Here is a 21,415-nt window from a genome sequence, read left to right on the forward strand (position 1 = left end):
CAGGCAGCACAGCCACGGGTGCTGTGGGTGAGTGGCTGCGTGGAGCCCTTTTGTGCTGTAATTGAGTGATGCTAATTAGGTTTCAGCAATTCTTCTTAGGCTGTAGTTGCTGCTCGCCGGTTTGGGGCTGCGGGTCTAGAAGCTTTATCAGCTGCTGTAAGGCACGATTGCCTCTTCCCTCTCCAGCCATGCCCCCGGCCTGGCCCTCCCTTGCGCCTGCGCTGGCTCTTGGCAGAGCAGAGTGATAGGAGACCACAAGCAGACATCGAGCGGGCCAAGAGCAATGGGAGAAGGTATTGTGCCACCGCCTTGGCACACAGCTTCCTTTCCAGCAGCTCCCCACACTGACTCCAAATGTGTCGTCATCACTGCAGCCAGCATTGGGGGGAGAGTCTGCAAGCAAAGTGAGTTTGTGCAACAAGATTGGGGGTGGGAACGCTCAAACTGGGCTCATCCTGGAAGTGTGCTCCAAGCATGGCCTCCAGGAATGGCCCCTGGTTAAATAGCCATAACAGACCACCAGCCTTTAGTTATTTAATACATGGTTTATTGAGCTGGGTTGACTAAATTGCCAGTCTGACCCACTCCCCCTCGCCAAGCCCCAATGCATCACTGGTGAAACTGCAGTTGTGCTGTAGTGGCCACCAGTGTGGGAAGAGTAGCCCTGGCTGGCCAGCGTCTGATCCATCGAGAGAGGGTGGGGGAACTGAAATCCCTCCTTGAGCAGTCCCAGGCATAAATAAGCCACCATGGGGTGTTCTGGGCTATCGAGAAATGGCTCCACTGTGCCTTGTTCTCCCCATGGCAGGCAACAGAAAAGGTGCATGAAGGACCCCGTAAGAGCAGAGATGTCTGGGATGGACACACTGATGTCCTCTCTCTTGTCCCTACCTGCCCAAGGGACCACAGAGCATGGATCACCTGGGTCCCAGCAAGCTGCCCCTTTCCGTCCACGTGCACAAGGGGATGGGGGCAGCCAGATGACATTTAGCTGGTGCCTTGGCTCAGAGGGAAGGAGGTCAGCTACAAGATGGTGCTCAGCATACACACGCAGGATCACATAACAGTATGGGACATGGGGGGGTGGACCTGGGCGGAGCTATGAAACCATAGGTATATAAGCTAAGAGCTGCTCACAACTTCAGAAGTGCTGGATCACAGCTCAGGACCATGTTGTTGGGTCTGAGGCAACCAGAGATATGGGGACAGCTGCCATAGGAGCGACTTGCAAGACAGTCAGGAGCTTTAGGTGCAAAAGACCCCAAGCCTTCTCCAGAGCAATCCTCTGGGAGCTGTGGCAGTGGAGCTGCCAGGGCTCAGGGCAGGAGTTGTGGAGCAGAGGTGCCTGATGGATATCCTGGGTGGAGAGGTGGCTGGGGCTGGCAAGTCCCCAGTGTCCACACCAAAGCAAAGAGCAGGTGGGAGCTGAGAGAAGGAACACCTTGCAGGAACAGCCCTGTGGCTCTGCTTGGCCCAAGCCCTGGCCTAGTGCTGCGGCTGATGTGGAAGCACTGAGAGACAAGCTGGAGTTGAGCTTGGTGGCTCAGGTGACCAGGCAGCCCCTGCCCCCGGCTGCTGGGGAGGGGACAGTTTTCCTCCCAGAGACCTGCAATGTACATTCACAGAGGCAACCAAAGTACCTAGTCTCTAGTAGCTGCCCATGGTCTCACAGGTGAGCTGTGGTAAAGCTGCAGGTCCCAACCAGAAGCTGGTCTGGTGCAGCAGGAGCCCTGGCCTGTGATTGAGGACTCAGTAGTAGGTGCTGAGGAGGGTTGAGACCTTGTGCAGGAGCTCCTTGTGGTTGGCATGCAGGGGGATTCTCCTGTCCAGCACCTGCCAGCGGATGCACAGTTCCGGATCGCAGCCCTGGAGGAACTGGAAGGGGACCAGAGACATCATGTACGTGCTGCTGGCGAGGCGCCGTGCCAGCCATGCTCAACAGCACCTCCAGTCCCCAGCCTCCTGCCCTTTCTTTTTGGGGCCCCCGGCACAGTGCCACCCCATGTTCATCCCCATGTTCTTCCTCCACTGCATGCAGCTGGAGAAACGCACTCCTGATGAGGGCAAGATCTGGGTCTGGAGATCTGGCTCCCCTGCCCCATGCCCACTGAGAGCCAGGTCAGGGAGCTGTGGAGGCAGGGGGCCCATACCGAATTCAGCCGCTTCATCTCCACATCGTTCTGGTTGTCGAAGTGCACGTTGATGGCGACCGTCTCGACCCAGGCGTTATCTGTGTTGCGGGGATCATCAAGGTACCCCTTGTGTATCTGTGAATGGTGAAGGAATGCCACATTAGCAGAGCCCTCACCACCTCTCTGAGGGCACTGAGATGCCCCGGGGGTGGTGGGGCATCACCCCACAGCTCCTCTGCCCCGCTGGAGACCAGCGCCCTGTTCCCACTGCAGCTGGAGCCATAGAGAGCAATCGCAGTAGGCACAGACACCGGTGTGTGCAGCCCACCCCAGGTCCCTGGGCTGCCTCCCAGACCCCTGCGCGGTGCAAGGCCATTATGGCGTGTCTCCATCTCCCCTAGCCATTTCTCCCCAGTGGGAGTAGTGACCAAGGGGTATGACCACCATGCACCCTGCCTCTGTACCCTGGGGACACCCACGTGCCCCTGTGCCACCATGATGTCCACATGTCCCTGTACTGTGGTGATGCCCCCATGTGCCTGTACTGCCGTGACACCTGTGTGCCCCTGTACTGGGGTGATGCCTGCATGCCCCTGTACTGCTGTAACACCCGCATGCCCCTGTACCACTGGGACACCTGTGTGCCCCCCACCTCAGTGCCTTGTTTCAGCAAGTTCTGGAACTGGGGCCAGAACTCTCGGCGCAGGATCCACTTGAGCTTCAGTGGCAGCATCTCGCCCGGCTCCAGTGACCCCTGTGCCAAAGCAGATATCAGCCATGGGGCCTGCCATCAGCCCAGCCCAGCCTCCGTCACTGCCACCAGCTTGGCCCTTGGGCAGTTGCCACCACTGCAGAAGATGCCACAAGCTCTGGTGGGGGGAGCAAGCAGCGGTGGTACCTCCCTCCCTCCCTCCCTCCCTCCCTCTCCTGCCAGAAGTTGTCAGCTGTGCCCAAGCATGTATCTGAGTTTGCCTGATTCAATGTCTGGACCTCTCTGTCAAAGGACGCTATGCCAATGGCTTATGTCATGAAAGACATGTGAGAACTGAAGATGTGGAGGAGGAAGAGGAGGAGGAGGAGGAGGGAGAAGCAGGAGATAGGGAGTAAGGGTGGGTAGGGGTATGTAACCTCACCACTGCTCCCCCAGCAGTCTTGGCAGCAGAGCCCCCACCCCCAGATGCTCTGTGGGAGGGGGCAGAGGTACCTCCTTGGAGAAGGCTGTGACACCCATCTGTGTTTCTCCCTTTTCTGCAGGGCATCCAGCCATTGGGTTGGGCCAGCCCTGCCTCCCCAGACCCTTCTGCGCCAGCTGGTTTCCACCAGCTCTTACCCCGGGCAGAGCCCAGACATCCGACAGCGGGTACTGGGCTACTAGGACTTCCAACATCTTCTTCAGGTTCTTCCTTATAATGGACCCATCCAAATTCCTCCTCCAGCTGTGAGAGAGGCCCCTGTTATGCTGCAGCTGGACTCAGCTCCCCCCTACCCAGCAGTGGTTGAATGGGCAGGGGTGGGTTTTGCCAGGTCCCAGTGTCTCTGAGATGGCTTCGTGCCCCCTTTTCCATTCCACCTCCCCAGCCCCGTCCTGGAGGAAGGACATCTGTCTGTCCCCACACACTCACCGGGTCACAATGGGGTGCAGGGCATGGTTGGGCCCAAAGCAGTGCAGCCTCCCACGGCCTCGCAGCCCTGTCCTGCCCATGGGGTTCCTGGCAGGAAAAGAGCAAGCAGGCTGGGATGGTGCCAGGGTCCCTCTGCGCACCCCATCATGCTGATCAAAGCCCTATACTGCTTCCCCAGATTTTCCACCACTGCACTGCACCTCTTCTGGGGTTACGGATTTTTGGAGGGAGGACAGCTCTGAGGACGATGTGTGCCATTATCCCTGCCCCACCATTAGCCGCAGGGAAGTGGGAAGGGGATGGATGCACCCAGGCCCCCCTGGATTCTCTGTCTCCATGGTGCTTTGCCTACAGCCAGGCACCCCAGCTCCCACTGAGCCCGTCTGCCCCTGTGGCAGATGCACTCACAGCGGTAGCCCGTCCTGCACGGCATAGAGGCCGTGGAAGCTCTGCCGGTTGATCAGCCCATCCATGGTGTTGTAGTTGATCTTCAGGAGAGACTCCAAGGAGCTGAGGGGTGGGAGGCAGCCCAGCAGGGAGGCTTGGCTGTGCCACCCAGGGGAAGGGGCAGAGGAGCGGGGAACCACAGGGAGACACTCACAGGCTGAACGGGTCCTGCACAGCCATGTCCTTGTGGTCGGCCGAGTAGGCAGGAGGGTCGTAGAGTGGGAAGTCCACCTGCCGAGCACATAGCCATGTCAGGCCCCGCCTTGCATCCCTGCTCTGGCAGCAGGCAGGGACTGGGACCCCCGGGGACAGTTTCTGCCCCAGTCCCTTCCTCTGCCCAGCTCATAGCATCATTCCCCAAGGCACGTAGGGCTCCGGGCCCTGCTCGGGGGCTGAGCTCAGGGTCTCGGCTGGAGGGTTGGTGTCTCTCACTCATGCCCCCATGGAAGCCAGTGCCAGATCCTGTCCCTGACCCTGAGCCAGCCCTGATTCAGGAAATGCGGAGGCGGGTGTTTGTTCCCTCTGTCTCCCAACCGAGCATCCCCAGGCATTCCTAGCACTGCAGATCCTAGCAAGAACAATGCCTGTTCACCTCTCCTTGTCCCTGGGAGGGCCTCGGAGCAGCTGCTCCAGGAAGCCACTTGTCTGAGGGCTGGGAAAAACAGGAGCTCCCAAGTGTGACATGGGTGCGACGATGGGTCTGTTCCTCTTCCCACTGCCATCGGGATCTGCCCCACGGCCCCCCTCCCAGCCCTGCTGCCCAGGGTCACAGCTCCTACCTCCCAGGGCACCTTCTCATCCGGCACAGGGAAGCGGAGGGTGTGAGACCCTGGGTACAGGAGGTTTCGGGCAAGTACGTGGTACGGAGGCTGGCTCTCCTCGGGTTTCCCCTCCAGGTCAACCTCCTTCATCTCTGAGGCTTTGCTGGAGCCTGTGAGGCAGACACAGACAGCGAGGCCCCACAAAGCAGGGTGCTGAGTCCGGTGCTGCGGACCGTGGCTCTGCTGAGGGGGCTGGCTGGGTCTCTCCATGGGGATGCTGATGTCCCCTGGGGGCCTGGCCCCCGGCATCCCTTCCAGCAGGCCCTAGAGGAACTCCCCCAGGGATGCTGCAGTGGAAAGCCTCAGCCATGGGCTCCAGGGAGGGCTCTGGAGTGGAGGGTGGGAATGGCTGCAGGAGTGGCTGGACGGCCTCTCAGAGCCCCCAGACCTCCCGGGGCCAAAGGGGCCTCTGCCTCTGTCTTGCTGCTTAACAAAGGGGTGCGAGGGGCTGCTCAGCCCTGGTCTGCAGCGCTGTGGGTGCCAGTGTAGGGCTCCAGGTTTCCCAGGTGCTGCTGGGGTGGAGTTGGGCTCCGCTTACCCATGGGTGGCATGTCCTCTCCTGAGCTGAAGCCATTGCCCTGCAGTGCCTCCATTATCCACCTCAGGGCCTGGGCACTCTGATGCACCTGTGTGGGACAGGAGAGGGTCAGCCCTGCCGGACCCCAGCTGCCCCCTGGGCCGCCTTGCTCAAGTACTGCAGGATACAGCCCTGGCAGGAGGCACTGCTGCCCTTGGCTCCTGGCTGCTCACCCCCTAGGGCAGCAGCAATCCTTGCTGTGCCCTGATGCTCAGCTTGGAAAACCATCTCCAGGGAAACATTTTTTCAAAGTGGGTGGAAATAGAAGTGGAAACAGCAGCCATGCTGCAGCCGTCTCAGAGAGGAGATGCCAGGGCCCGGTCTGGCTCCCCGGGCACCCCACTGCTCATGCAGGATGTGGAACAGCTTCACGGGGAGGGGGCAGAGAGTCCCCCATCTCCAGAAGGTCTGGAGGGTTCTCTTGGGCCAAGGAGAAGAGCTGGGTCAGACCTAACTGCTTGGGTGATCAGTGGAGGCAGGGACTCATCCCGCCACTTCCCATCTTCATCCTATTCACTTTGGAGTCAAACAGAACATTTCCCATAAACCTTTTCCTCTCGGATGCTATTGTTTTGACAAGGAAACTCAAACTGTTTGAGGGGGGATTGATTCAGAGGGGCTTTCTCTTGTGCTCTGGTTCCGTTGACTCAGCCCCTGGAAAACCTCATCTTTCTTAGGTAGTTGCTCAGCTTTTGCCTCACCTGGTCTTCCAGAGAGGCCAGCCTCTGCTCCACCAGCCTTGTCCTCTTCACCCTGTCCAAGTCCAGCAGCTCTGCCAGTACATCAACCCTGGAGGGACAGTGCAGAGAGGAACCCCCTCAGCAGCCACCCCTGCACTAATCCCAACTCTTCGCCACCCAGGACACTGGAGAACAGAAGGATGTCCCTGTCTCAGGAGTGCTGGTACCTCTGTGCAATGTCTCGGATCTGCTGCTCCGTGTTCTGCTTCTCCTGGCACTGCTGGTGCTGCAGGTAGTTCTCCTTCAGGTACGTCTCCCAAGAGAGGAGGGCAGCTTCTTCATTCTTCTCCAGCTTCTCTTCTGCCAGAGGAAGGGGATGGCAATGCTGTCAGATCTTTGAGCATCCCAAACCCTGGTACTGCAGCCCAGATGCCAAGCCTTGTGTCTCGGTGCACAGTGCCATGCCCCGGGGAGGGGGCAAAGGGCAGGAGGGGAAATGCTGGTCCTCACTGAGCTGTTTGTGGTGCGTGGCCGGCCTGCGGAGCAAGCCTCGACGGACCAGGATCTGCAGGTGGTTGAGGAGGATGAAGGGTGGAGGTGCAGGTGGGCGGCCGTGGTACTCCTCGATCAGGTCATGACGCTGGAACTTCCAGATCTGGTCTGTGTGCTCCTGGACCTGCTGGAAGGTGTAGCTGGGGCAGAGCCCAGGTGTCAGCTGTGCCATGGGGATGAGGGAGCACATCATGTCTGTATGGTGCCTCAGCTCCTACCCATCTCCCTGCTCAGCCCTGGCCTGCACCCGCTACTTCCACCATATCTATAACCCCCCCCAAAGCGCCCCTGTGCTCTGGTCAGCATGTGTCCCAGGACCCTCCTTGCACTTTCTCAGTGTGGGGTGCCCTGGCCACGGCCAAGCCTGCAAGCAAAGCCAGCTTGATTCACTCTCAGGACCATGGGGCTAGATCAAACTCACTTGAACATGGCAATGAGGAGGTTGAGGAGGAGGATGTTGGTGAAGAGCAGGTACAGGCACAGTAAGATAACTGTCAGCCACTCTGGGAAGATGGGTTTCTTGTTGTCCTCATTTGTCTCTGGGCACTTGGGCTTGTAGGGGTCAGTCCCATTGGGGCTACACTGGTCGATGTTGAAGTTGACCCCTGCAAGAAGGCACGGCATGACTCCACTGCAGCCAAACCTCACCCGTGTCTCAGGGAGCACGTTGTGCTCTCTGAAAGCAGCCAGCAACAAGGGAGCTTAGCACCGGGCAGGGATTTGACCTTAATCTGTATCATCCCAGGTGCTCTGCTCACTGCCACCAGCTTTGCAGCTGTGGCACTGAGCTGGATCGACTCATGCTCCTATGCCTTTGCTAATGTGCTTTCTTGACTACTTGGGCAGGTGCAGTCCCTGGGTTTGCATTGGTGGCAACGCTCCCAGTGTGCCAGAGCAGGGTTCCATCCCCATGCCGTGTCATTGCTCACTCCTGGCCTTATGTTGTGCTTGGAGAGGAGCCCTGTGCGGGACTTCCACAGGCCAACATGACAGGAGCTAGGCAAACTATGGCATGAGCTTGGCACCCCTCAGCCTTGTCACAGCCACTCTGCTCATGCCACGCGCTGTCACAGGCCAGTGTCCCTTACCATCGATGTAGGAGGGAATCTGCCCAAAGATGGTCAGGTAGGAGTGGTAGACCACACCACGGAAAAGCCACTCCACACGTTCCTCGTTGTGGATCAGGATGGCCTGCTTGGCAACCCCAAAGGACACCACCCACACTGCTAGCAGGAAGAGGAAGAAGAAGACATCCTTCATCTGCAAAGAGAGAGGGGAAGCAAAATTGTGTCCTGGAGGCGACCCCACTCCAGGATAGGATAACACGGGTGGCACATCCATCCCATGCAGGCATCTGGCTGCTCTAGCTGATCATCCTGGCAGGATGGAGGGGAGCTCTCACCATGCGCTTCACAATGATGATCTTGGGCCCCAGCGTTTTACTGACTGTGAAAATGTGCATCAGACGCAGGCAGAAAATTATAAAAGCCAGTGACAGTATGATGCGCCCAGGATATAAAGTTGACGGGATCAGCCTGGGCACAGAAGAGAGGAAAAGAAATATCTCAGTGCCACCAGTGTGGTTTTTTTTCTGACCTTGCAGCATTACATTTCTGCAATATCAGTGAGCTTCCCCAGAGTGCTGTGTGAGAGTTGCGGCATGAAAAACATCTCTCCTAAAAGCAGCTGAAAGCAGAGGCAAATTGGTCAGAATTAATCACATGACCACAAAAATCTTCATTGGCCTTTGGAAGAAAAAATTGCAATTAAAAAACCTGCACAATTCTCACACTAGTTTTGTAGCCTACAGCTGTGGCTTGAGCCAGCACAGTGCCAGGCAAGTGGCTCTGCAACTCACCTGCAAGTCAGCCCTGTGATAAAGACTAGGATGGCACAGATATCCAACTTATTCCAGAAGTCCTTGAAGTACAGGGAAGCCATTTTCACAACCCCAAACCCATCTGGATCATACAACAGCTGTTGGGAAGAGAAGAGGGGTTGTTATTTCAGTGAAAGCCTTGTAAGATACTCATGTGCCTTGTAGAAGGGGGGGACCGCACAGACCTGCTGGCCATCACTGGACCCTCTTGCTTACCCAAAGTTAACCTGAGCCTACAGGGCATGGAAGGAGCATGGGGAGAGATACCTGAGACATGGGGCTCTTTGGTGAAGAAAGGTGCTGAGATGTTGAAGCAAAAGCTGAAAAAAATCAAATGTCAAGCAAAGCCTAGAAATGCTTCTGGGAATAAATGCCCAAGGAAGGAGGTGGTCCCTCCATCTCCTGATGTTTTCAGCTCAAAACAGCATGTCTTTCTGCAAGTACCTGGGGCCAGGCCAGACACAACCAAGAAGGTTCTCCGGCCTCAGAGGCAGGGGGATCTGGCAGTCCCTTGTGCTGGGACCTCTCCAAATGGACGGTGACGTGAGAAGCAGCATGGGAACGTGAGCTATGCAGGACCTTCCAGGAGCACCCAGAAGGGTGTCTCTCCCTCCTCTCACCTCCTCCCAGCTTCTGCTCTGCCTGCCCCGTACCTGGCGGGTCTCCTCGCACACCAGGGAGAAGAGCCAGAAGTAGATGAGGTACTCCCGCCAGGACGGCAATGGCTGGAAGTCAACCATCAGGACGTAGGCGAAGAGCAGGAGGAAGGTGAAGTAAGAGAGGATGTTCATGTGGAAGATGACAACAGGTGCTGTGAAGAAGGCTTGGAGGCGCGTCAGGCAGCCCACAGGCTGCAGCCTCTTCTCCCTGCAGGGAGCAGGGGTGGAAGCAGGGCTCAGCTGCCCAGGGAGATACAACGGCAGCTTCTCCCAGCCAGCCTTGGTGCATACATGCCCCAGCTGCAAGAAGTACCTGAAGGTGATGAGGCTGGTGTAAAGAAGTGGGAAGAACAGCATGCACGCGATCACCCGCCAAAGCCCATTGTCCACGCACATCTTCCCCCACCAGACTTTGGTTAGAAAGGCCTGTGAGGAAGGAGGAAGAGGAGCACTGGTTACAGAAGACCCCCCCCATCAGAGCGGGGCTGCAGGGCAGAGCTGCACTGCTGCCAACAAGGAACCCTGCATCTGGGGCAGGGGACACTTGGGCACTTCCCCTCCAAGCACCACTGCTGGGAACCCACCTGGACACCCCCATGGGACACAAAATTCATGTTCTTGGCCTCCAACGCCAACTGCAGACAGGTTGTCTTCCCCCAGGCCTCAGAGACACGGGTGAGGAGCTTCTGGGCTCTCTCTTCATCCTTGCGATAGCAGTCTGTGAACACGCCTGGCCAGACAGGGACCAGGGAGATAAGGCTGAACTCCGGGGCCAGCTTGGTGCTCAGCAAGGCGCCTGCAGAGTCACCCTTTGCAGCAGGATCTGGACATTGCACCATGCAGTGGCACCCTCTGCACTCCCACCACCACCCGGGCAGTCCTTGCAGCACCATGACTCCGACTGTGACAAGAGGACCCCTGTTTGGCCCCACCCATCACCCCCCAGACACCTCCTGGGCAAAGCTAGCCAGCCCTGCAGGGTGTGAGAGCAGTTCTGGGTTGCTGGTCCCCTCCCACTCACCGATCGCCTTGTGCTCGTACTGCTCAGCCAGCGCCAGCATGTCATCAGTGGTGTCGGTGTCGTCCTCCTCCTTGGCGAGCTCCTTCAGGATTTTGCTGCAGGCCAGCGCAGCTGCCATGCAATCCTGGCTCTGGAGCAGAAGAGGTCAGAGAGAGCATGGGGCTCTGCGCCTTATCCTGCAAGTCCCGGCAGTCCTGCCAAGCCCTCCATGGCTCTCATGGGAGGGAAGGAGGGTGTCCCAAGCAGACTGCTGCTCAGGATGAACAGCTTGCTGTGACAAGGGCTGAGCTGTGCTGCTCTCTGGGTGCAGGGGCAGTAGGTAACCCACTGCCATGGGGAATCCAGGGGCACCCCTGCTCTTCTACTGGGAAGCCTTGGGTGGCAGGATGGTGTGACTCCACGGCTCTGCATGGCATGCTGACCATGCTGACAGCCACACTGTCTCTTGCCCTGGAGATGCTGTTTATGGGTGGAAGCCTTCTCCACCACAGCTGCCATGCCCCTGTGTCCTGCCTGTGGTGTGCTGAGCCCCCTCTCAGCCTTTGCAAGGAAGAGCACACTTCTGACCCAGCACATCATCTCTGCCTGCAGCATGCATTTTGGCTGGGAAGGGAGGGATCTGGCATGATGGTGCATGTCTGGGGATGAACATCAAGTGTCCACAGGCTCACTAGCTGGCTCCCATTTGGCTGGGGGTCAGGTTCAGGCACTGCCATGGGCCAGATTGCCTGCTGTCCCAAATGACAGCAGGTGCAATCTTTCCTCTTGGGGCTGGGAGGTTTGGCTCCATCTGAGCCTCTCAGCTGGGACTGATAGCTCTGGGCTGTGATACCTGGGCCCAGATGATTTCTGCCAGCTCCTTGCGGTTCTGGACCACAGCCCAGATAAGCAGGTCGCGGACTGGGTCCATGGTGAAGGTGGCTCGGCCAGCAGAGCGCTTGTAGAGGGACCGGAGACTTGACCCCTGAACCTGCAAGGCATGTGATGGTCAGACCCATTCCCCTGCCAAGATGCTGCAGAAAGCAGACAGCCCCTCAGCACAAAGCCACCCCCGAACCCTGGGTGCCTGCCTCCACCACACATGGAAGGGCTTTTGCTGCAGATAGCGGGGTGGCCAAGACAGGACTCATCCTGGAAATGCTACTTTTTCTAGGGCCAGGATCATGTGGGGATGTGCCCATCCTGCCTAGTGCACCCACCCTGGGTCCTGCCCACCAGAGTCACGCAACTATGTGGTGCTGCGGGTGTAGGATGGTGGCAGTCACACCTTGAATGTGTGGCAGATGACTTGGGCAGGTCTTTAAGGGACTTTAAGTGGGATTCTTGAACAGGCAAGAGGACAGAGACCCAGCTGCAACCTCCAGGAGGGTTTTTTGAGCCAGCATCCCCATCCCTAATGCAACCCTACCACCACATAACCTGGAGATGCGTACATTCAGCTTGATGTGAGGGACGGGGATGGAGAGCCGGGGCCGCTCCGTGTGCTTGGGCTTGGGGTAGAGAGGCTGTGTGGAGCAGCCCAGGAGCTCTCGCAGCACCTGGGAGACGTGGTGCAGTTGGGTTCTTGGCATTTTGGAGCCAGCTGTGTGCTCTCTCTCCTCCAGCAGGACCTTCTGCAGCTTGCTGTGGAACAGGCAGGATGGTGCCATGTTGTCGTAGAGGTAAACCAGAGTGTCCCAGGTGACAAACTCCTTGAGACGTACTCCCTGCTCCAGGAACAGCTTCACAAACTCTGGCTTGTTAGAGATCAGGGCGGCTGCCATCACAGGGTGGAGATCTGTGGGCTGGCAGGCCAGAGGCAGATGTGAGGGGCTCTATGGCCCCGGAGCAGGGCCCCACCATGCTCCTCACTCAGATGGGGGGAAGATTTTATCCCTGAGCACACAAGGAGTTTCTGGGTGTGAGAGAGAAGCTGGGAAGTACTGGGACTTGTGGGACATCCCCCAGAGACACACTTCTGGGTTAGTATGCCCTCTCCTCTGGCAATGAAGCCCTCTGCTCCCTTGGCTGCTGGGTGGAGGGATAGGGTAGGGTAAAGGGTAGACCCTCTTTCCTCAGCTCACAAGGATGCACCATACTAATGAACAGGACCTCACAGGCTTGTTCTCTGTGCACAACTCTTCAACTGAAGGATCATGGTGCTGTCAGCTGGATCTCAGCCATGGGGAGACTGGCTGCTCCTGATGGCCACCCAGTTCAGCCTTTGTGGGGTTTTCCTTTCCAAGGCAATCTTTACATGTGCTCAGAAGTGAAAACAAAGCCCGTGGGTAAGGGGGTACATGTCTGTCCTGGCAGGAAGGTACCTGCTGACCCTTCTGCCACAGCTTGCTTTCAGCCTCAGTTTTTCATACCAGCCACATTGGTCCAGGGCTGCAGCACCTTGTAACAGCCCTGGCCTGCACTGGCTAATCTGAGAGCCTGCCTCATCCTCCCTTCCCAACAAAGGTGTAGATCTTGTTCAGGCTGTGCATTTTCACACCATCAAATATTTCTTCTTCGGGATCCTGGTTTCCACCAGCCCTTCCCAGTCCCATGAAAGGTATGTGAGCTGGGGGAATCCAAACTGTCGAACGAAATCAGAAAATCCTTTCCAAGTCCCACAGCCCCAGCAGAAAGGACAGAGAACCCTGCTCAGCTTCGACTCCTCAACAGCTGGATCAGGCATGGGACAGCAGAGCTGGCTTGTGCTGCTCCCTGCCCCACTCTGCAGTAAAGTTTAAGCAGGGAAGTGCCAGGCTGGGTGAGGTGAGTTTAGAGACAAGTTGCCATTTGACAACATGGCATGAGCAGTGACCACAGGGCGGAGCTGGCAAGAGGTATTTTTGGCTCTAGGTTGGTGGATTGTCTTTAAAAGACATTGGTTTTGAACAAAATACCAATCAATCACCTTTGTAAACAATTATAAGCCAAACAGGACCTTTACAAGCAATGAATTGCAGGGTGTGCTCGCCTCTGCTCTGGGTGTTTGAGTGCACTTTTGAAAGGCAGGACAGATGAAGAGCCCCTGGCAATGTGGTGGGAGTTTAAGGTCCAAGAGAAATGTCCTCAAAAACTCTCCCTAAGCACAGTCGAGGTGAACAGTGCCCTCAATATCCACAGTCTTCAAGTGGGACCTGACAAGCAGTAAGCCTGACCAGACAAGCAGCACAGGTACTCCCTTACCTTCCACTCGTGGTCGTCTGTGAAGATCTCACTCCGAGCAATGTCCACCCTGTTCCAGGCCACAGCTAACTTCAGCTGGTGGTCCCAGTTCTCACGACCAAAGTGGTCCTGGTTTCGGGATGCTGGATGCAAAGTGCATGTGTTAGAATAGAGGACCATTTATGTGGCGAGAAGATACCACCTGGAAGCCCACTTGGAGGCCTGGCCCTTTGGGAGAAACATCTCTCCCTGATCAGCTCAACATCATGAGGTTTAGGGACCCCTTTGGTGACCCCATAAGTCAAGCAGCTGCAGGAGGTGACTTGTGACCCCCATCCCATTCATCTCTCCCCATCCTCCCAAGCAGCTCCCCACCCCTCACCTTTGAACAGGGCCTGGAGGATGGCCACATCCACGTCCTGCTGGCCATATTTGCCCTCTCTGAAAATGGTCAGGAGCTGCCGGCTCCGCACTATGTCTTGGATCTACAAGGAGAGCCGTGGGCAAGCAATCAGCAGCAGCATCTCCTCCCTGCCACTTCCTGCAGCCCCCTGTCCTGTGTGGGGTAATTCCTTGCTCCCCTCGGGTTGCCTGCAGACCCCCTGTGCTGTGTCTCCCAGCCCAGCTGGGGTTGGTCCCAAATGGTACCTCTCTGCCCAAAGGGAGCAGGCAGTGGAGAAGCAGAACTCAAGCCCTCGGGGTGCCTACCAGGACAATGCTGAGCATGCTGGGAGGGAGATGGACGGTTGGCAGAAGATAAGCCTTAATCTTGATGCTGGGAGCCTTGCTGCTCATGGGCAAGGACCCCTGGGGACCCCTTTGGTCTCCACAAGCTCAGTGCGAGGAGCTGTCTGCCTGCAAAAGGCTCACCTTCTTGGTCCACTCCACCAGCTTGCCCTCAGTGAAGAGCTCATAGGTGTCATGGAAGAACACGCTCAGCTTCTTCTGGATCAAGGCAATGGTTATCTTGGGCACAGACAGGCTGGCCACCTGTGCAATTACATCAGCCACACGCCCAGACCCTTCCACAATCACACAGGGGATCCCGTTGGTGATGGCGTTGTAGATGGTCTGCAACAGAGCAGAGAGGCTGGTCCTAATCCCACCCAGAGGCCAGCAGACCCTCTCTGAGCCTGAGACCCACACCGCTGCTCCGCGGCGCTTCCATTCGGCTGCATTTCAGCTAGTGTGGCACAATGCTTACACCGACACCAGAGGGCAGCACCCCGGGCAAGGAACTGTTCCCTCCCACCACCACCCCCTCTCAGCTCTACTGGGAATTGGTAGGAGCACTTCCTTACGTCGAGTGTCCCGGGGCCTCCTTCTAGCACCACACATACGATGGGGATCTTGATGGCGACACCTGTGGGGAAGCAGAGCCCAGGGTCACCTCCCTGTGGGGCAGCGCCCCCCCCTCCATGCAGCTGAATGCGGACCCCTCTGAGCGGTGGGGTGTGAAAAGCAAGGTGGGACCACTGCCCCTGACATGCCAGGCTCTAGGAGAGAGGGGAGACGATCTCCTGGCAGTCATGCTGCTGGAGCATGTGTGTGCATGTGTTAGAATAGAAGATCATTTGCACAGTGAGAAGATACCACCTGGAAGCCCACTTGGAGGCCTGGCCCTTTGGGAGAAACAACTCTCCCTGATCAGCTCAGCATCACAAGGTTTGGGGACCCCTTTGGTGACCAGTCAAGCAGCTGGCAGAGAAAGGTTCTTTGATTTGTGTCACTGAGGAACCAGGTTCCACATTTATCATGATAATCCTCTCAAACCCGTTGCCTGGATCCTCCAGGGAAGCCACAGCCTCCCCTCTCACCAGAGGCCAGGATGGGCACCCCTTACCAATGGATGGTCCATCCTGCCTTGTGCCCTCCCCTGCCTCAGGCCTGGCTATGTGTTGCCATTACCTCCTTTCACCTTGGTCTGCTCCGAAATGAACTTCTCCAGTCTGGTCCTCAGGGGGATTTCCACCCCATACCTCCCGTGGGTCCCATCGTCCACCAGGATGAAGTGGGAGTGGTTGCTGTCCAGGCATGACAGGCTGCCTTGGTTCTCCTCATCCAGTATGTACTCAGCTGGAAAGCCACCCTGTAACATGCGGGAGGACAGACTCTGGGAAAAGCCTGGCAGGGTTGCAGAGGAGCACCAGATGCCCAAAGCAACCAGCATGCAGGACAGGAACAGGCCAGCCAAAGAACAGTCTGGCCAAAGAGCCATCCCTGCCCCCCCTGCAGTCCTCATGTCAGCCTTGCCCCATGCTCCTCTGTCTCTGCTCCACCTGCCCTCACACCCACAAGGGTCCTCCCAGAAGAAGCACAGCACCTACGCAAGACACTGGGTAGCACAGAGGGGCTTCTCAGCAAACATCAGCCTGGGACCATCACTTCTTCTGGTGCAGCTGGGTTTTACCAGGCCTGCCAGCCACAGGCACGTCTTGAAGCACCCATTCCCACCACGGTCCTTGGCAGGACTTCCCCAGCAGTCCAGGCATAGGCAAAGCAAACGCATCTCCAACTCTGCCTGGCTCACCATGGGGCAGATGAGGCTCTCCCGGTTGTACACGGTCCCCCAGGTGGCTATACCAATGGTGACAATCTCACTCTCCTTGTGGCTGCAGCTCAGGATGAAGTCTCGCACTGCCTCTCCCACCTGTTTCATCACACCAGCGTGGGATCCCCCTGTGATGATCCAGGCCCCTGGGGGTCAGAGAAGGGCTTGGGAAGGGAGAGGATCTGTTCACAGCAATCTCCTAGCATCCCCCTATACGGCTGCAGGAACACCTGGTCCTCGGAGATGCTCCATCCCCCCAAAGATGTCTTCCCTGCCCACTACATCAAGCCCTGGCAGCACAGGAGATGCCTTCTTCAGCACAGTGTTGCATCTCTCAGTCCAGCTCCCCATGAGCCTGTTTGCAGTGATTGAGCAAGAACAGTCCATCCCTGGTGGTGGTAGTCCAGACAGGGACCTACAGGCCTTCTGGGCCAGCTCGGCATCTCCACAGCAGCCCAACTCACTAAACCTGGCATGGGCAGATGACAGGCCCCTCTCCCACTGCAATCACAGGGAGAGCCTCTGCATCTCTTACCAGTGGTCTGGGCCACTTTGACTAGCCCTTGCCGGAAGATGTTCTTCAGCCTTGGCTTCATGATGAAGTTTTTGGCTCCCCCAGTGACTGAGATGAGCAGGTTGGGTGCATCGAGGCCCCAGTGCTGTGTCATGAGGTGGTAGATGACCCGTGGAGGAGTATCCGAGGAAACGCGCACATACTGCAAAAAAGGGAGCATACATGCATTTTGGGTAAAAACAACAGGGTCAGGGTAACAGGGCACCTCCACCACAATTTGTCCTGTCCCAGCAAAGAACCAGGGGCTTCCCATGCCATTTCCCAGCAGAGTCCTGTTGCTGCTGCCCCAGGTCTTTGTGCATGACTCTGTTCCCATTCACTTCCCTGGGACCGAGCATTCCCAAGACGAACCTAAGGATGAGGACACGGAACAGCCACTCCTTGAAGCATGGGCCTCACAGCATGAAGATCAGTCTCGTGGTTTCAGAAAGGGACTAGGTACAGGGCTGGGAGAGAGGAGGGATCCTGTCCCACCCACCTTCCTCTGCTTGAGTCAGTATTGCCTTTGGGACATTTCCACGCTTTCCTAACCTCCTCTCATTCAGGAGGGAAATACTCGTATTTCATCTGCTATGGCAAGACCTGAACACTGGCTCCTTGTGCACCACAGATGGGAAAACCAGATCACCTTCCCCATCTTCTGTCCCAGGCCCGTGAAGTGGATATCACCGAAGGCATCTGTTGGCATTTCCTGGATGTGCCTGCTGGGATCCCATTCCTTCCCCAGGAAGATGGGAGGTTTGGCAGCATCTTCCAGGTGCTGTTCCCTGATATAGCCGCACTTGCACACAATCCTCCTGAAACACACACCACCAACTTTGCCGAAAACAATCTAAACCCAAAAGGCAAAACCCAGCTGGCCCACTTGCCTCAACCCAGGCAGGAGATGTTGGCATTCTTATTAAGAACACCACAAACACCGGCATCTCCCACCCAGCTCACCCTCCAGCTCAGAACTTGTGCAGAAACAAAGGCACTGTTTGGGGGAAAATTTAGCAAAAATTTGGTATTTCCAACTGTAGAGGTTTAGGACAAAAATGTTAAAGTTGCTCTGGATGAAGTACAGATGGAAATGACTGCATACGAAAGCATTGGAAAGGTTCCTCACTGGCACATAGGACATCAGCCATGTGGTGACACACAGCAGGGTGAAGAACCAGTCAAAAAGGAATTTGTGAATCCCCTTGACACCAGCTCCCTTGACAGAAAGGTGGGATTTTCTGGTGCTGTAACTTTGTCAACAAACACCCCTTCTGCTTTCCTGGCAGGGGAGGGGAATGAGGGACTGTCTGACTTACCCAGAATCTGATGTCTGGGAGCTTTCAACAAAGTAGGTGCACTCTTTCTTCCGGATGTTTTCAGGAATCCATGAGATGAGATTTTCCTGAGGGAGCAGGAAAAGCAGCAAGGGGTCAGGGTTTCTGCAAAGGGCCAGAAGTTATGCCAGGGACCAGACACCCTGGTACTTGGAGCATATCTGGGTGCTTCTTCTGATGCAAAGGAAGAAAGCTCCATGGCTATCTGCAAGGACAAAGCCAGGTGTACTCCAAGGAGAGGAGATATGAATGCTGGACATGACCTCAGATGTTTGGGGTTTTTCTGTCTGTCCCTAAAACTAAAGTGATCTGTTATTAATACTCCCGTTAATGAGTCACCGGATAACTCATTAACACTCTTCCATCGTGTGTGGCCCTCTTCCAGCACCTCCTGAACTTGCCTTTTCATTGCTGCCAGTGGGGAAATGTGCCTTCCGCCTGCTCTTCGAGACACTGCTACTGCTCTGCTGGAGGTTGGGGACCACCTCGAAGTCGCTCATCTTCCTGGGGTGCGTGGTGAGGTCGTCTTGTCTCTCGGGGCACACCTTGTTCAGTTCAGAGGGGAGCACCTTGGTGTGCTGGCCACGCATGGCCATGGCTGCTGTGTCTTGCCTCGCTTGGTCTCTTCTCTCCTGTTCCTAGGCTGGGAGGTCCTGAACATCTCCATCCTGAGTGCAGCAGAAAAGAAGAAGGATGCCCATGGACTTAAAGCACTGGGGCGTCCTGTCCATCATTCCCTGGGTTGAGAGATGACCACAGGAAACCTGCTGGACCCTCACCACGGTCCACGGACCCACCAGGGGCCATGTGGGTGGTGAACCAGCTTCAGCATGCACCATGCTGCCCCAGGCAGCCTGTTAGCCTCCGAAAATTGACCCTGCCACACTCTGCCTGCCAGCACAGCTGCTGGCCTGCCTGCTCTGCTGCCTGGCCGTCCACCAGCCCGCAGCTCTCCTCACTTGCTCTCCCACTGCAGGCAGCTGGGATATTTCTGGCAGCAGGGAGAGGAGAAACCAGGTCTCTTGTGCAAGCAGCCCAAGCATGGCCCTGCATGGAAAACCTGTATCAACACACTGGCTGCAGAGACAGGTCACTCCTCCGTAGGGGGGGGTCTCGTGCCCCCTGCAAAAGTCCCCTGAAAGCCCAGAGCTAAAACTGAGGTGCATACAGGCATGCGGCACAGCAGGGTCTGCAAAACTCCTGAGTCCTCCCAAACACTCACAGGCCCCATTGCTGAGCTCCTGAACTGCTGAGACTGGAGAGCTGCTGGAGCAAGGATGGAAAAGCTCCTGGGTGTCTCTGGAGCCCAAAGGGGGAATGGTGTCCTCTCAGGGGAGCTGTGATTAGGTAATGGAGGAAGCACAGCACTCAGGTAAGGCACTAGCGAAGCCGTGGGGACAGCAGGCCTGTGTTTAAGGAGGATTTTGACTGCCTTTCTGCAAGCCAAACACTGCATTACACCCAAGGGTGGGGGAGCCCTTAGGGGGGACAAGGAGTGATGGAGTAAAATCATGGCTACCACTGTATTTCCTTCACTGTGTCTCCTTCCCCAGGCTCAGTGCTGCTGCAGGCAGGGAGCAGCGAGGAAAAGCCTTTTTGTCAGTCTCATAGAATCATAGAATCAGAATCATTTAGGTTGGAAAAGACCTTTAAGATCATCCCTCCCAGGCTCCCTCTGGCAAGTACACAGCCCCACCGACCTGACCTTAGGAGCCAGATTTTTGACAGCCCGGCTTTCTGCATCAGAAAAACCTATGGCAGATCTAATTGCTTGAGAAAGAGCTGTCTAAATAAGGTCAAACACACCCTTAATTCTTGTTCCTGGCCCCCAAAGGGCAGGCAGGCTGGTGGGGGTTTGGGGCATGGCCACAAGCAGCTCATGCAGGAAGGGCTCTCACACCGGGTCCTCCATGGGCACCCCTGCGGTGAACAACCATGCTGAGAAAACACCCAGAATACCTGTCCTTAAGGGTGCTGGGGCCAAGGGCAGAGCCTCTCCGGCAACACAAGCTGCCTGCCCCCCCCAGCTTGGCAAGTACCGCGGGAGGGGGGCTGCACCCCCAAGGGGCATGCCTGGCAGCCTGCCCCACTGCAGGCAGCAAAGGACCCCTCACCCCGGGGGTAAGGTCACCTCTCGGCTGCACAATGTGGTCACAGCACCCATTGGGACAGGGGTGCAAAGCCCTGACTGCAGGCACTGAACACTGCCTATGAACCATGCCCACACACCCTGCCCCTTCACCAGCATGACCATACCTTCCCTCCAGCATCCTCTGGCCGCATCACTGGCTCCTCTGCTCCGTGCCTGTCATAGGGATTCAGCCCCACGTCCCTCTCCTCCGGCAGGTCATTTTGTCACTCATTGGAGACACAGACAATGAGCACAGAATAGGGCAGAGCTGCCTGCGAGCTGCCTGCAGAGAGGAGGAGATGGCAGGGTGGCTGGCAGCCTCCCAGCAAATCAGGCTGCGGAAGAGGTCCCTGCCGAGAAGCTGCAGCGCCCAGGCAAGCCCCGAGTTTGCTCGAGCGGCTGAGTCACGCTCCCCGCTGCCCGCAGCAGCGATTTCCACCTGCAGCCTCTAAGCGCACAGCCTCCTGCTGCCGTCAGCCCCACGCAGGGTGAGACACTCGCACCTGAGCCCCTCTTGGCAGATGTCATGAGCAGGGGCTGCTCGGGGGACGGTGGGGCCCCGGCACACAGATGCTGCCAGAAAGGAGTGGCAGCCTGAAGGCTCTGATGGAGGCTTGGATGCATCACAGGCTTGGCAAGTGTGATGAAAAATCATTTCCCTAACTATCAATTCAATCGTTCTTTATAGTATGAAAGTGTATTAACTTTATTTATATATACATATATATAATATACATATTAGTTATACACCGTGATGTGATGAGGTAGTGGAATTTTACTGGAGGCTTTGGTATTGTTCATGCTTAAGTAAAACAAACTAAAGGACAGCCCGGCCCTGAAAAGAAGGACTTTGCTTCTGGGAAGCTTAGAGTGGTCCATGAAGGATAAAGAACAGCTTTATCCCTGGGACAACCATGATAACGCCAGCATCCCAGCACCTCTGACACATCTTTGAAACCCTCCCAGCATCGTCTGACATCACAGATCAGTAACTCGAGCAAGACTGACTCCAGGGATGCCTGGATCAATAGACAAGCAGCAAGAATGCTGCAGAAATAGAGTGGCTTTGCAAAGTTTTACTGTGATTAGCAATTGGTAGCGTGGGTGTTAGTGATTAGTCCAATCGTGTTGTACCTGAACGTTTGAAGGGTGTAAGAACCCTGTGTAAAACCACATTTGGGGTGCCCCAGTTTGGCTGGGACACTGCATGCACATGAATAAATATTCATCGTTGTAATTCTATGCTTTGCATCCCAGCCTCTCTCCTCGGTCAGCACAAGCCAGGTGCAAATTTTCATAACACAAGCCCTGG

General features: G+C 56.5%; 1 protein-coding gene across 1 annotated transcript; it reads right to left on the reverse strand.

The window, feature by feature from the left end:
- Positions 1-1,749: 1,749 nt before the first annotated feature.
- Positions 1,750-18,568, reverse strand: TRPM2 (transient receptor potential cation channel subfamily M member 2). The gene is made up of 32 exons (XM_019473374.1): positions 18,374-18,568; positions 17,955-18,040; positions 17,285-17,453; positions 16,618-16,798; positions 16,062-16,228; positions 15,440-15,620; positions 14,833-14,894; positions 14,402-14,602; positions 13,914-14,016; positions 13,553-13,674; positions 11,824-12,174; positions 11,223-11,360; positions 10,391-10,520; positions 9,954-10,099; positions 9,683-9,795; positions 9,364-9,577; positions 8,690-8,808; positions 8,234-8,366; positions 7,920-8,091; positions 7,253-7,436; positions 6,790-6,971; positions 6,507-6,639; positions 6,301-6,388; positions 5,561-5,648; positions 4,981-5,132; positions 4,356-4,432; positions 4,163-4,264; positions 3,755-3,841; positions 3,463-3,568; positions 2,785-2,886; positions 2,151-2,267; positions 1,750-1,875 (listed from the first exon to the last, which is right to left on the reverse strand). Exons 1-32 carry the CDS (start codon positions 18,566-18,568, stop codon positions 1,750-1,752), a joined length of 4,527 nt encoding a protein of 1,508 aa, XP_019328919.1.
- Between the last annotated feature and the right edge of the window lie 2,847 nt (positions 18,569-21,415).

The sequence above is a fragment of the Aptenodytes forsteri genome, unplaced genomic scaffold (assembly GCF_000699145.1).
Source record: "Aptenodytes forsteri isolate BGI_AS27 unplaced genomic scaffold, ASM69914v1 Scaffold647, whole genome shotgun sequence".
Lineage (NCBI taxonomy): Eukaryota > Metazoa > Chordata > Aves > Sphenisciformes > Spheniscidae > Aptenodytes > Aptenodytes forsteri.

What these genes read in the sequence shown, in the direction of transcription:
- TRPM2 (XM_019473374.1), bottom strand. Translation starts at nt 18,568, where the DNA reads ATGGCCATGCGTGGCCAGCACACCAAGGTGCTCCCCTCTGAACTGAAC. An exon ending in CAGAAATCATCTGGGCCCAG is followed by an intron (nt 10,521 to 11,222) that starts GTATCACAGCCC and finishes CTTCTGCTCCAG; the next exon opens with AGCCAGGATTGCATGGCAGC. An exon ending in CTCCTCATTGCCATGTTCAA is followed by an intron (nt 6,972 to 7,252) that starts GTGAGTTTGATC and finishes GCTCTGCCCCAG; the next exon opens with CTACACCTTCCAGCAGGTCC.